A 15,792-nucleotide genomic window follows, 5' to 3' on the forward strand; every position below is an offset into this window, starting at 1 on the left:
TTAAACCAGCTCCCCGTGGCATTATATGCGAGTGGACAGAAAATTCCTAGAGTCGACTCAGTCAAAATCCTAGGGCTGCTCATAGACGCGAGGGGCTGTAATGCCAAAACAATTACCCACGTTACAGCCAAGACAGAGAATATGCTAAGGTTAATCGCTAGGGTGTCCAACCGCAAGAAGGGGTTAAGTGAGGACAACCTCCTTAGGATGTACCACGCGTTTCTTATGAGCCATATTAATTATGTGGCGTCAGCTCTAATATGGACTAAAACAGAGAAAAGGAAGTTAAATACGCTCATGCGCAAGAGCATCAAGAAAGTCCTAGGCTTGCCTATTTTCACGAGCTCCGACAGGCTAGATCAACTCGGGATGCACAATAACATAGACGAGATCATAGAGGCGCAGGTCACTGCCCAGGTGGTTAGGCTATCGTCAACAAAGGCTGGCAGGAGAATCCTTGACGAGGTTGGCATGGCTTCTAGGATCATGGAGGAACGGCGGACAACACTGAGTAGGGAAACGAGGGCGACCTACATGGTGGGGCCCTTCCCGCGAAACGTACATCCGCAGTATAACGAGGGTAGACGTAAAGCCCGTGCACGAGCCATCTTGAGGAGAGTTAAAGATGACATGGACTCCGCCGTCTTTGTCGATGCAGCGCAGTACGGGAACAGGAGAATGTTCGCGTTGTCGGTTATAGACGGGCGGGGGGAGCTTCGCTCCTCCGCCTCAGTAAGGGCGGCCACCCCGGGTATAGCGGAGCAAATTGCGGTAGCGTTGGCCTTGTCTGACCCAGAGCGTTCCTACATTTACACCGACTCGAGGGAGGCAATCAGAGCTTTCGAATCGGGCAACCTCGCTCGAGAGGCGGCCTCCATTCTAGAGAAGAGGGCTTGTCCCGGCTCTCATTTTATCACTTGGTTTCCTGCACACATGGGGAAGAACGTTCTCGAGGGCTTCCCAAACCTCAACGAGCTGGCCCACGATCGTGCGCGAGAACTCACGCGCCGCGGCGGTCTGGAGGCTCCGGAGGGGCAGGAAGAGACTCAGCAGAATGATCCACTTCTGACATTTAATGAGGTAACAAAGCATTACCAACTTGGCAGGAGAGTCTATCCTCTTCCTCACCCGAAGCTCAGCAGAGCTCAGTCAGCTACTCTGAGAATGTTGCAGACGGGGTCTTTCCCGTCGCGGGGCATTCTCAGTAAGATGTACTCGGACGTTGACCCCGGTTGCCCCAACTGCAGTGAAACCTTTTGCTCCATGGCTCACATGCTCTGGCGATGTCCCGCGTTGCCTCAAACCCTTCTCTCCAGCGAAGCCGAATGGGAGGAGGCCATCAGAAGCACGGCACTCCGACAGCAAGCCCAGGCTATCCAGAGGGCCCAGGAAAGGGCAGAGCGTCACGGCGTTCTGTCCTCTACGTGGGCGCGGCCAGCAGTTACAACGGCCTCCCGTTAGGGGGTCGTAACTCCTCAGGATCCAATAAAGTTCGTTGTCTGTCTGTCTGTCATAACAGCTAATTACTCTTCCACGATGCCAAAATCACCACGCTTGCCGCGAGAAGACGCTTGGTAAGCCAGAAAAATGTGCAGAATAAAAAAAAGAGATGCGGCTGGCGGCGCCGCTTTGAAATACCCGCACCAAACGTCGTGACGTCATAGATTTTGATGGCATCTACTAGGTCCCGTGTAGTTCATAATCAGTAAAGATGGAGTACATTGTCCTCCTGAGGGGGCTATAGATTTAACTTACCAAGTTTCAGGAAATTTCGTTGAGCCATTGTCGCCAAAATACGAAAAGCAGACTTTGAAATCCTTGGCGTCACGTGCGGCGATTTCAGCGCGAAATTTAAAAATGAAGCTTTGACTGATGTAACCGCACAAGAAATGCGCAGGAGTGCAATGGGCAACGCAAGCAGATGAAGCTACAAAGTGATATGCGGCGACTACGCTGCGAGCACATGACCAGTGGCCTGGCAGAATAACGAGCGGAGCAAGAAAAATTGATAAATAAATACCAAAACATACGCAGCAAGAAATTTTAAGCCATCCTCCAGACGTCACTAAGGGTGGCCTAAAACATCACAACACTTCAGCCGAGCCTAGGTGTAAAGAAGCACACTGTAAACTCGTAGCTATAACGTGCTTCCACAGTGTGGGCTCACGCTGACTCACACTGAAAGACGGTACCGCACGTACGCCCACTGTGCGGGTCTGTGCTCTCACCCTGCTATCGAGATGGCCCTGTTCTGCGCTCAACCGCCCTATCTTTCACGCTTTTTCACTTGTCCCATCATTTGGTGCTGGTTTACCATCAAGTCAGAGTTCCAGTGCACTTAATCCGCGTCTCCGTAATGTGAAGCACCCACTTGTATATAGGCTAAGGATAAAAGGGGTAAGCATGCAGATAATGCTTTGAGACGACACCTTAGCAACGATTCGTCTAGAAAAATAATGGCGCTACCCGAACAGAAAAGAGCGTATACATAGCTAACACATGGGAGCAGCCTGTATAGTGGAACGCGTGCAACTGTACGTCTACCAATAGAGGCAAGGCTTTGCATAGAGAACAAATGCGGTAGTCAATTTCTTCATTTGTAGGTTCAGTGATGCCCATCGAAAGCCCGTAGTGGTGGATGAGTTGAAGATTAAAAAAAAAGAATAAGAAGAAAAGAAATAAGAAACGGAACAAAAACGGTGACCAAAGGCAACGTATTTCTGACGTCAAGCGTGACCTCGACATGTGCGGCCGCGCGATAGCACGTACGCGCTGCCATCACGTATGAACCATGGGAATCACGGTACACACATTTCGTCTGCTGTCAAGTACGTTTCGGCTGTGATGACAGTATATAGTCAGCGTACAGCGAGAGAAGGACACGCTGACGCGCAGTAATGACGTCACGTTCAAAAGCGTCGGAAAATATGATGCATGTGGTTACTACCTACAATGGCAAAGTATATAAAAAGAAAATGCACGCATGACGAACTCAACTCTTGTTAGTGCCCAAGTGAGAAACCTGGCAAAAAAAAAAAAAAACATAGCTAGCTACGTCGATGTGAGCCCAGAACTCTTCGAGCGAACCTGAACCAACATTCACGTCTGTCAGACGAAAGAAATCCCTCGGTAAGCCTAAATATTCGTACATCGTTATGTGAATGTTCACGGAGCATATAACAGAGGTCCACTCGACGGCCGACCCGAAGGTCGCGGGATTGAATCCCGGCCGCGGCGGCCGCATTTTCGATGGAGGCGAAAAGGCTTGAGTCCCGTGTACTTAGATTTAGGTGCACGCTAAAGAACCCCAGGTGGTTGAAATTTCCGGAGCCCTCCACTATGGCGTTCCTCATAATCATATATATGGTGGTTTTGGGACGTTAAACCCCAACAATTATTATATTATAGAGGTCAAATGAGTAATCATAGCTTAGTGACGTCATCCATGGTCAATGGAAAGCGGATTTTTCTCATGGAAAACCTATGTTAGACGTCTTTCGCTGTACTTTTCTGAAGTTTCATCGAATTAAATAAATGTTTTTGATTCAGCATTAGTAAATCATCTACAGTGGTAGTACCACACTCGATTGTGATGCATCTTCTGCGTTTTTTGTACTTTCTTCGAAATCATTCTAAAACTGGTCTTGCGCGAATGTTCACGAATGGCATCCCAATTTTTACTTCAAAGATCCGACAGCCGAGCTGAAAGGGCCTTGCTAGTAAAGAACAATCGATAGTCGAGGTCTGCATCTTCTACTATTCTCTTCGGGTCCGCTGATGGGGACAGCTGAGTACAGTTCGCCCGTAGTAGAGTACATAGCGCTATAAATCACGCCAACCCCCCCCCCCCTTTTTTTTTCTAAATATCACATGAAGATCCAGGAATCCCTTCAAAATCGACCTCGACGGACCTTTCGTGGCAGCCGGTGAAGGTTTGCTCGAATACAGTTCTGGGCGTGGCACACGCTGAGATCAAGCAGTGTACTTCAAGAGCTATGTACAAAAATTCGCATGCTATGTCATCGTCTGCGTTCTTTCCCTCATTTCAAAGACGAGCGAAGCTACAAGCCCTTAGATCGTACATGTTCACATGTACAGACGCATGCCTATTCCACTCTTGGCGTCTTCGGGTACGCGCGTCTCGTCGTCGTATCCTTCGTACGGTGGCGGTTTCTGCAGGTAGTCGAGCACGATGGGTGTCAGTCGCTTGTGGAGTGGCAGGTCATTGACATGCACCTGCGGCACCTGGGACGCCACTGACGGCAGGGTCTCCTCCTGACGCGACTCACGCTCCTGGAGCTCCCGGTAGTAGGCCACGCTCAGCAGCAGGAAGTACGTCTGCGAAATATTTGGGAAAATGACAAACGGTCAAAATGAAATCTGTCCACGATAGAACATACATGATACACATGTCCACTACGTTCCGTATATCTATCCCGGCCGCGGCGGCCGCATTTTCGATTGAGGCAAAATGCTAGAGGCCAGTGTGCTTGGATTTAGGTGCACGTCAAAGAATCCAAGGCGGTCGAAATTTCCGGAGCCCTCCACATACGGCATCTCTGATAATCAAATCGTGTTTAGGGACGTAAAACCCCAACAGTTATTTATTATTATTATTATTATTATTATTATTATTATTATTATTATTATTATTATTATTATTATTATTATTATTATTATTATTGTTGTCGTTGTTGTTGTTGATGTTGTGTCTGCGCGTGCGTTTTGTTAATGCCTATAAAGCTGGCTTTTCCGCAGTAATATGTTGTTTTAGGAGAAGCTTTCCTTATGTGGCGTTTATCGTTTCATAAGTCGTCATCGCTATGTGAGCGACATTTGGTTGGCACGTATATAATTAAACGTATTTATGTTTGCGGTAAGCTCGTGATCGCCATAATGATAAAAGTAGGCAGCTTTATCGAAGAGCATACCCATGCGGAACGAGTATGTTATTTCAGACACTATATATTAGTTAACTTCTTCGTAACATGTTGATTATAATGAGATAAAGTGAATATTAAAATGCAATTTCGATTTGTTCTTGCACCTACTTCCCAATGCGACGTCAAAGTGTGTCACAGTCATCAGACTAACGTCACTCATACTGAAATGCTTTTTTTTTTAAATTTTAGGTAAAGTTGGCCAGTGTTATGAAGCACGCCACTCAATTAACGAAACATCTGTGGCACTTTATTCCACATCAGCATGGAACAAAAGCACACCCGAGTTCACTCGTAGCGCGAGCGTCACGAGCCGAACACGCAGCCGGCGAGCCGTGATGCTTGCTCGTGATGATGATGGTAGTCTCCGATGCCACAGCTTCTTCCCTTCTTAAAAGTTCAAACGATCTGGAGGACGGCGCTGTCGCGTTGAGCGCCGCAAAGGTTGAGTTGCCGGAGTCAGCGAATCGCTTGCGCTTTCGCCCGAAAGCTCTTGACGGGGCGATAGCGTGTCGGTGTCGCACGATTCGTCGACCGTAACGTCCCGCCGTCGCACTTGGTCAAAATGCCGCCGTTCCGTTCCCTGAGTCGTGTCCACTGTGACCATGCGCTTTCCCTGCTGGTCACGCACGATACCTGGTATCCACTTTTTGCGTGGCTGAAAAGTTCGAGTCCAAACACGCTGTCCAGCCTGCCATCGCTGTTCACGTTCATTGCACGGCTTTGCTTTCACGGCCTCGGTGGTCGGCATAATGCAGTCGAGTTTTGTTCTTATTTGATATCCCAGCAAGAGCTCCGCTGGTGACTTGCCCTCCTTCACTGGCGTACGGCGATAACGGAACAGAAGTCTAGATATTCGAGTTTGCAGCGGAATTTCATAGTTTTTCTTCAAGCCTTCCTTCAACGTTCTTACGGCCCGCTCCGCTAAACCATTTGATTGTGGATGATAGGGCGCTGTAGTCAAGTGTTTTACTTGGTTCTGAGCCAGGAAATTGCGGAAGTGGAAGCCCGTGAACTGAGGTCCGTTATCCGTCACAAGAGTACGAGGTAGACCGAACCTTGCAAACATCGCCCTGAGTGCCTCCACTGTCACTTCTGCTGTTGCAGATTTCGTTGGGACTGCTTCTATCCACTTCGTTTCGGAATCCACGACTACCAGTATCATGTGTCCTTCAATAGGACCAGCATAGTCAGCGTGCAGCCGGCTCCATTTCTCTCCCGTCGTGGGCCATGGTACAGGTGTTTGCGCTGGAGGCATCGCTGCAGCCTGTACGCAAGCAGGACACTCCCGCACCAATCGCTCGATCTCACCGTCTAGCCCCGGAAACCAAAACAGGGATCTTGCAATGTTCTTCATGGTCGCCATGCCTGGGTGCGTTTCATGGAGCAAGTCCAAGATACGTCGGTTTAGAGCGGTGGGAAGCACGATGCGGTGTCCCCAGTAGACTAAGTCTTGGTAGTACGTGAGTTCAGCCTTCTTACTGAAGTATGGCCGGAAGCGGATCTGCTCTTCAGACAAAAATTTCGGCCAGCCTTTCTTGATCCAAAACTTCACTTGCTGCAGCAAAGGATCCGTTTCTGTAAAATGTGCCACGTCTCTGACACTAATCGCCTTTTTCTCCAAGCATTCCGAGTACAGGACATACTCTGGCGGATCTTCTGTGCTGGTATCGTGTAGTTTGTTTGGTAATGGCAGGCGACTTAAGGCATCAGCATTCGAGTTTTCTGTTCCCCTGCGATACTGCAATGTGTAATGGTAATTGTCCAAGAGAAGTGCCCACCTCTGAATCCTTGCCGCAGCCATGGGAGGAATGGCTTTTCCTGGGTTAAACAAACCCGTCAGGGGTTTATGGTCGGTCACCAAAACAAAGTGATTGCCATATAAGTAGTCCTTAAATCGAGTCACGCCGAATACAAGGGCCAACGCTTCCTTTTCTAGCTGGGAGTAGTTTCGTTCTGCTTTGGACAGAGTTCTGGAGCGAAATCCTATCGGATAGTCTGTGCCATTGATGCGATGGGAAAGTACTGCCCCCACTCCTACAGGTGAAGCATCGCATTCCAACTTCAAAGGTTTGTTAGGGTCAAAGTGTGTCAAAAACTTTGACGCTTGTATGGCCTGCTTAACCTTTCGAACCGCTTCCTCATGTACCTGTTGCCATTTCCACGTAGCCCCCTTAGTTAGCAGATTGTATAATGGGGCCAGTACTGTGGAAAGGTTCGGCAAAAATTTGGCGTAATAGTTGATTAAGCCCAAGAAAGATTTCAGTTCGCTCACCGACTTGGGGACCGGTGCTTGGAGAACTGCTTCAATGTTGTCGTCCTTCGGTTTGAGCCCATTAGCATCGACTCGATGTCCAAGAAAGGTGACTTCTTCTTGTCTGAATTTGCATTTCTTAATGTTTAGTCTGAGCCCATAGTCACGTAAGCGCTGCAGGACTTGCTTTAGCAATGAAGTGTCATTGCGCTTTTCGGCCACTATGATGTCATCCAGATAGGCTTGTACACCCGGAAGATCCTTGAACAGGGAATCCATATGCCTCTGGAAGATGGCCGGAGCTGAGCTAATTCCAAAAGGAAGCCTATTGAAGCAAAATAGGCCCTTGTGAGTGTTTATGACAGTCAGCTTCTTGGACTCGTTATCCAGGGGCAGCTGGTTGTACGCTTGAGTCAAATCCAGTGTACTAAATACTTCACCGCCATTCAGTCTTGCGAAGATGTCGTCCACACGAGGTAATGGGTACTGCTCAGTCACGGTGGCCACGTTCACTGTCAGCCGAAAATCGCCACACAGTCGAATGGACCCATCAGTTTTAACTACTGGAACCACCGGCGTCGCCCATTCTGCTGCCATAACCGGTGATATAACGCCGTCTGCCACTAATCGGTCCAAAGCATCGGACACTTTGGTCGTCAAAGCATATGGCACCGTACGTGCTTTGCAAAAGCGGGGCGTGGCGTTTTCTTTCAAGATCAGCTTCACAGGTGGACCTTTGTATAGTCCTAAACCTGGCGAAAACACATCTTCGAACTCCTTGAGCAAGGTCTGAAGTTGCTGGCTTGTGCGGTCTTCCTTGCGCGTGTTGAGGTTTGCGACGAAATTTGGAATCATCATGGCCACTCCACAGTTGTTAAACGCCTTGATCGTGTCCCTTCCGCACAGCGCTGGTCCAGGAGTATCGACGATAACCAGGGTACCCTGTATGTCGTGTCCCTCACAGGTTGCTTTCATGTGCAGTTCTCCAACCACTGGAAGCTCTCCCAAAAAACACGACAGTCTAAGAGTGGTGCTGCTTGGAGGCGGCCATCTGCTTTGATTCTGCTTGAACAGGCTCATTGAGATAACACTCACGGGGGACCCCGTATCGATCAACATATTAACAGGCACACCATCCCAAGTGATTTTTTTGAAAATTGGCTTAACCATGCGGCCATCAGTCGTTTTATGAGCCACTAGTGTGTAAAGTTTCTTCTCATCTCCCGAGCTGTCATCAGATGCTGCCGACAGGGCGTAAGCACCACGGGGCTTCCACTGAGTTTGTCCTGGGCACATTCGAGCGAGATGCCCTCGTTTACCGCACCGGCGGCATATCGTACGGACGTGATAGCACTGCTCGTTCGAGTGAGCTTCACTACCACACCTCTGGCAAGATGTCATGCGTTCGGCCTTCGGTTGCCCTTTTCTTGGCCGGTTCTGCGGCCGCGTGAAGTGGATGGTACTCTGATCCGCAGATTGCATGGTTCTAGCATTAGCGGCAGCGTTCTGGGCTGAGATAACGAAATCCTCTGCTTCCGTAAGCGTCAGCTTCCTCAAAGTCAGCAGATGTCGTCTCACATCTTCATCCAAGACTCCACACACGATTCGGTCTCGCAGCATGCGTTCGAGAGACGATCCGAAATTGCACTTTTCTGCTAGCCGCCTTATTTCTGCAATAAATTCCTGTACACTCTCTCCTTCTTGCTGTGATCGCGTGAAGAAAGCATAACTTGCCGCTATTTCGTTGACTTCCGGGGCGTAGTACTCTTCGAGGTGCTTTACGGCGTCGTCGTAGTTGAGTGCGTTGATTTGCCTCGGATGGCAACGTCCCTGGATCACTCGAATCGCGCTGTCCGGTAGCGAGGCCACTAACACCGCTCGTCGCTTCGTCGCGTCCGTGATGTCTTGCGCTTCGAAGTATGCTTCGAGGCGAACTCGGAACGTTGACCACGTTCCCTCAAACTCTGGTGGCCGTCCCACGCTCATGGCTCTGCGGGTCCAGGACTCGTTGAAGTCCTCGTTGTCTTCGTCGCCACTGTTATGAAGCACGCCACTCAATTAACGAAACATCTGTGGCACTTTATTCCACATCAGCATGGAACAAAAGCACACCCGAGTTCACTCGTAGCGCGAGCGTCACGAGCCGAACACGCAGCCGGCGAGCCGTGATGCTTGCTCGTGATGATGATGGTAGTCTCCGATGCCACAGCCAGAGCAAACGCCGTACTTAAGAAGTCATTGCAGGTTCCTGCGGGAACGTTAGGGCGGCGTGGGCGTTCGATATTTGTTTTAACGTATTTTCCGGCTTCGCTTAGTGATACTCTTATCACGGTAAGAGCGGCTTCCTTGATATAGCGTACATGGTTACTATCGCAAATACAGCTCAAGTTGGTTTCCTCTTTGGCGGTTCTTTAAGACAGAAAGCGAGAGACGCAACAGGAAACACGTACCCTTGTCAGCAGGATGAAAAAGATGGGTGTTAGGGCGGTGAGGGGTAACGGTGCCTGAAACAAGACGATACAACGATATCAGAGAAATAAACTCCGCAAAAAATGTACGGTCGCGCGAGCACTGTAAGACAACACTCTGACCCGCGACCAACTTATTCAAAGTGAATGAAAACACGCTGCATAGTGGAACTTACAGTATGGAAGCGTTGGCTGGAGAGCATGATAACTGCCGACATGAGTGCTGGGGATACGATGCCGCAAGTCGTGAGTCCTATGAAGGGTAACAGGAGCCAGCGACTTTCCTGCAGAGAAGTGCAGCCCGGAGACGCGGGAAAAAATAGCTCTTGCGCACCATTAATTTTTTTACAACAGGCCCGTAGTTGGAGCCCGCATTGTATCCATCAAACGTAAAAGCATGCCGAACAGTTATAATTTAGCTGAATTCCAGAGAGAGAGAAAGGCGGGGAGGTTAACCCGGGGCATTTCCGGTTACTTTGTATGGGGAGAGGGTATGCAGAGCTTAAGAGGGAGGGGAGTGGAAGAGAGATAGATAGATAGATAGATAGATAGATAGATAGATAGATAGATAGATAGATAGATAGATAGATAGATAGATAGATAGATAGATAGATAGATAGATAGATAGATAGATATTGCATGCGTAATCTTATTATTCTTGTTTCGCGTGTATCTTTGTGTTTTGCAAGAAGACCGAAATATGACCAATTTCCTGAAATTCCGGCAAGATCAGACCGACACAATGGCAGCACAAGCACAGGTAGTTTAAAAAAGAAAAAAAAGAAAACAACTGTTGTACGATCTATAGTTTTTCAAATGGCGAAGGATACTGGAAGATGAAGTGCTGTCGAATTCTCCGTCAAATGTTTCTTGCCGTGTAGCAGAAGTTAGACCATGATTTCTTCTCACTTGACCTGCTTTGAAAGGGGCCCTGCAAGACTTTTCCAAGTAACCATAGAATGACCTCATTAAGGGAGTTTGTTGAGTTTATTGCTTATCGAATCGACCGCCGCAAATTTTTTTAGTATAATACGAGCGGAGAGACAGAGATTTGTCGCACGCTGTAATTGATTTTCTCTCTTCTCTCGTCCCGACGACGCGCTAGCAACTAAGCAGGGACGGATGGCACGGGGAAAAGAAGTTACGTTACGCGCGAGTCGTGACCTTGAGCGCCTCTTTTTTTTTTTTTTTTCGAGCGCGCGGCTTACTTTCAGTGTGATCGCGAGCGCGAGCGCAGGTACATGGCGGCCTCCCGCGGCGGTCGCGGTAGCTATGCAGCTCACGGTGCTCAAATCAGCCAATGGCCGTGAATTTGAATATATGGCGTGGTCATTTGAGCATCTGACATCATTTGTAGAAAGAAGATGGAACAATTCATAGCGGACTTTAAGAATCAATTGTAAATTCCAGCCCGCGTGCAGCGCTATAATGTTTGGCTCGCGTGTTCTCAGGAGCCTCGACTACGGCAGCGTTTTCTGACCATGCTAAAAAAAGTCTTGCAGGGCACCTTTAAGTATGGGTTTGTCATATATTTGAGAACTTACAGCATTTTTTTCACCAGTGCTTCTAGGGCTCACCCGCCTTTTTTTACTTTGGTGCAGAGTGCAATACCAATGGTCCTGTCTATGAAATGCTGTGAAAATTTGAATGCGCTTATTTTTGTAGGTTTGTCACGTTGAGTGCGGTGTGTTCTTTGGCCTTCAAGGCCAGCTGAGTGAGGCAGCTGTGATAAGACGCACAGTGGACATACCAGTGTGGTTGCCTTTATCGCAAGCCAGGAGGACATCATCTCGAAGAGTAGGATCAGACCGAAGCTTAGCATGGCCATGAACTCCACGACGGGCGAAGCAGCTGCAAAGGCATGACGACAAATGTGAAAGCGTTGTCTATGTTCTTGCTAGGCGCACACTTTGCGACGAAATGTACTGACACGAATTTTCCGAGGTGAGTTTACTCTGCCATACAAATCTCTCATATACAGGTACGGCTCTGCGCAAGTGTGAAGCTCAGAAAATGCTGATCAGATATTTTGACATCAACGCGCATTTTTCGCATGGCGCACCTATTGACATCAACACTATAGCGTGACGTCAGGCTGCCGTGTTAATTCTGATGACTTCACGTGCCAGTATGGCTAGTTGTGATGACGTCAGGTACCAAAATACCCAGAATGGCCGCTTGTACGTCACCAAAAATATTCAGAATGGCGGCTTGTGCGTAACCAACGGAGCCAGGAACGGAGTGGCCGTGGAAACGTCACTATGTCTTGAACCAGCACGTGACGAGAAGCTCATACCGTGCTGTGACGTCAGCGCACTGTAGGATCCGAAACTAGCTTTTTAAAACGTACTGTAATTAACTTTTGAAGGTGCACTCGCACTTACCAATACATTTGCTAGGCTTTTGAGGGCCTGGTCTTTGATTTGACGCAAAAAAAAAAGCGACAACCGAAAATTTTCGTGTCAGTACCCCTTTTCAAAAGTGAATCACTAAATGTGCTTCACTGCACAATATATGCTGTGGCTGTCAGACTAATCATTCAATACACTGCACCTTCATTCGAGACAGCGGGTATAAATGCAAGGCACGGAAGTTGAATGCAAATACCGTGCTAGTTGTCTCCGCGTTCCTGCGTCAATACGAATTATCAAATCTCTCAGTTGATGTCTACAGCACGATACTCTGCACTTATTAGGAACGTAGAAACATTTATTATTGTGCTGGTGGCTGTCATCGGTAAACATGAGAAAACAGTGAGATAATTAAAAAAAAAAACTTAATTCCTTCTGAGAAACTTGAAGAAGTGCGCAAGCATAATTTGCATTTTCATAATTTAACCGACATATGGCTACCCTAGCCGACAAAATATCCATCACTAAACCAACATTAGTGACAGGTAAACAGTGCTGTTACAAAAACACGCTTCTTACTTAAGGTGTAACCGCATCCTAAACAGTCCCAAGCCGTCAAAATAAATCTGGACCTTTTCACTAAAGCGTTCCCCATTAACCACCCTGTTTCGTGATTTTCACCCCCTCCTCCCATTCAGCTTAACGCGGACAAATCCCAGTCACTGAAGAGCTATGGTCAGCATCAGACCATCTAGCCCACTTATAGCAATGTACCCCTGAACTTAACATTTGCGCAACTGTGTTGCAGTGGACACGCCGGAGCGACACACCGAGTGACCCAAGTCTTCTTGTTCTCTACCACTCTTTCATCTGGCCCAATTTTCTTCTCTCCCTCCAAATGGTCAAGCCTTTTATCGCACTGAGAAGAGGGAAAGCGGGAAAAACTAAACATCCTTTTCGAAGCGAAGGCGCCCTTCAGGAACTGTAAGTTAAAAGTTCGTCTATTTGTCACAGCTATATGTCTGGATGACTGCAGTGAAAAAACAACGAACGCAGGCTTGCCGGCATGTGGTTGCCAGCTCCGTTCTTAACAGCGTCCTCAGCTGCGCGCTATATTCAAAACGACCTCAACCTCATTCAGTGAACGCGTATGCATTTCCGAGCGTGTTTTCCAGTTCGTAGTTCATTTATCTCGGGGAACCGTATAGCCCCACGTAGTACTGCAAACAAACAAACAAACAAAACAAGCGAAAGGATGTTTGCGGTGCACCGTCGCGAACAATCCTGTGAGTTGTACACTGCGGCGCGCGAGTGAAAAAAAAAAGTAAGTGGGTCGCGCACTCACGTGCCACGTCGAATCCCAGAGACCTGTTGATAGACTCTAGGAAGCCGTGCTGCCGGTACAGCGACACCATGTAGGCGACGAACAGCAGGCTCGTCGAGAACTGAAATGAGGCGGACAGACAACGTCGAGTCGAGTCTAGTTATTCGCAGTGATGGCAACAATTATATTTAAAAACTCACAGGGTCCCTTATGCATTCACCTACATGACGCCTCGAAGGCGAAAGCCGCCATCTTCTTTTTCTTCTCAGTCTACTTCATTATGGCGTATCACACGACATGACGCTTTGACATCATGATGACGTCACAAATTTTGGCAATCTGTGACATCAGATGATTTCACATGGTGGCGTCATCACATGATGATGGCTTTTTTAATCATCAATAATGTTGACGCCGCCGACGATCAATTTTCACGTTTGATGAGGCATCTAAGGCTTTCGCTATGAAAATTCGTTGCTTGGCTAGTTGGATCGTAACTCCAATACTGGATAGCATGGATTCAACACCAGATAGACACTCAGTCCTGTGTCGAAGGAACACATCGGTGTTCGTTCTCTGTCCTGTGTGTGTTCAATACGCGCTATTCAGCATTGAAGGTAACAATTATCGATGCGAGACAGCGTATGCACTCCGTGTGATTACCTATTCCATCCAGTTGGTGTTCGAAGGTAGGGAAAACACATAGGGAAGAATTCGCAGATATAAAGTTGAGGTAAAGCCAAGCTTCTAGCCGGCTACTTGCTCATAGGGAAGCGGAGAAGTAGAAAAGGAGAGGTGTAAAGTGCTGATTAGCATTGACGTGGGGTGTTATTATACGTATATTCGTGTCCAAAACGCCAATTCACAGCCTTCGATCTAAGCTTGCAAGTTAACAAAAGATTTTAAGAGAGCCTAGATGGCTCGATTCGCTGTTATGCTATGTTATGCTATGTAATGCTATGTTTTGTTGTGTAATGTTATTTATTTATCGTTTCATTCATTGAAGGTTCTCAAGGACAAAGGGCAGGTTGCGGAATAAAAGCTGCACGTAGAAGTTTGACAGAGCTCCGGCCGGTGGTGAGATCTGGCCTTGAAGAAACACCACGTTGGGTCTGGCGAAAGGGCCAACAACCCACCACGTTCAACAGTTTGTTGTTACTTGGCACTACTGATTAGGTCACTGCCTAGCGCTCCCAATCGCTTTGAGGACAAGCAACGAATATCTGATTCATTACCTCATGCACCGATGAGATAAAGGGAGACGGTAGATATTGTGAAAGACAGTGAGGTTAACCAGGGTTGCACGCGGTCGGCTACACTGCGCCAAGTGAATAGGAAATGACAAAAATCTAGTCAACCAGGGCATCATGGTTATGGCTCAATTGGTAGAGCGGCCGCCCCGGAAAGCCGTGGTTCAGGGCTCAATTCCCGGACTAGGAACGATTTTTTTCGTCAACCAGAAGCTTTCTTTCTGAGCAATCCGCATGCGTAGGGTTCTCCGTAGGGGGGGTGGTCTCAGCCCATGCACTCCCCCCTCCCTCGTTGTTACAGAAAACAAGCTTCTCAGCCGATGCAAAAATGAAAATGAAGTGATGACGTGCCTACCACAACGGCCTCCCATTGGTCCCCGGCATTCCGGGGTTAAGAATGGGAAGTAAACATCTCGTGGAATGCATCATAAGTGGTCCCCTGCCGCCATTATTGTCAAAAACTTGCGTGGCCATCTAAGATGGGTAAAAGCGCAAGCTAGAAGCAGCGACACAAAGGAGGCGCACACACTCACATACACATCGCTTTTACCGTTCTTAAATGAAACTACCAACGTGCCCAGTTTGTCACTTTTGTGAGCTTGCACTTCAAACAATGACGGGACATGTCCGAGTAAGCAAAGGCACACTTCAAGTCCCCCCCCCCCCTCCCCCGGCCCCCTCAGATAATTAGGGGACGCCGCCAAGCCTGCCCCCCTCGCGCGCACGTCTATGTGGATTTCTTCGAGCTCTGTGCTACAGACAGGTTTTTCGTCAATTTTCTCTTTAAACGCTGTAACATGTTCTAGATTGGTTTCCCATGGGCAGATTCAGCTTTCAGCCACACCGCTGTTACTGCAAACCCACTGCTTCGCCCTGAGCAGCTGCGGGTGACACGAGTCACGCGACCTGCCGGGATCACGGACCCGGAGTCCCAGTGTGCGTGCAGGCCTGCCGCCCCGCTGCCCCTTGGCCTGCTAAAGGCTCTTCGTTCCCGTGCGCGGGAAATGAGATAACCTCGCCCTGAGAAGACGCATGTCGTTCAACTGTGATTGTCCTTTTGATCCACTTCATTAGTAATTGCTCTAGAAGCTTACGAGTGATGCACAAATAATAACAGCCACTCACATCCACAAAATGAAAACACACACACGAACTCGTAGTATGCCCGATGATATAGTATGAATTCTTAAAGTATTTCTTATGTT

The 15,792-nt window shown here is 48.2% G+C and overlaps 1 protein-coding gene across 1 annotated transcript; it reads right to left on the minus strand.

Moving 5' to 3' along the window:
* Positions 1 to 1,510: 1,510 nt before the first annotated feature.
* LOC119377713 (uncharacterized) lies at positions 1,511 to 13,457 on the minus strand. Its single transcript, XM_037647060.2, has 5 exons — positions 13,359 to 13,457; positions 11,413 to 11,513; positions 9,839 to 9,946; positions 9,645 to 9,698; positions 1,511 to 4,338 (listed from the first exon to the last, which is right to left on the minus strand). The coding sequence occupies exons 1-5, from the start codon at positions 13,426 to 13,428 to the stop codon at positions 4,087 to 4,089; spliced, it is 585 nt and encodes a 194-aa protein (XP_037502988.1). The 5' UTR covers positions 13,429 to 13,457; the 3' UTR covers positions 1,511 to 4,086.
* Between the last annotated feature and the right edge of the window lie 2,335 nt (positions 13,458 to 15,792).

This window comes from Rhipicephalus sanguineus, unplaced genomic scaffold (genome assembly GCF_013339695.2).
Source record: "Rhipicephalus sanguineus isolate Rsan-2018 unplaced genomic scaffold, BIME_Rsan_1.4 Seq5512, whole genome shotgun sequence".
Taxonomy (NCBI): Eukaryota; Metazoa; Arthropoda; class Arachnida; order Ixodida; family Ixodidae; genus Rhipicephalus; species Rhipicephalus sanguineus.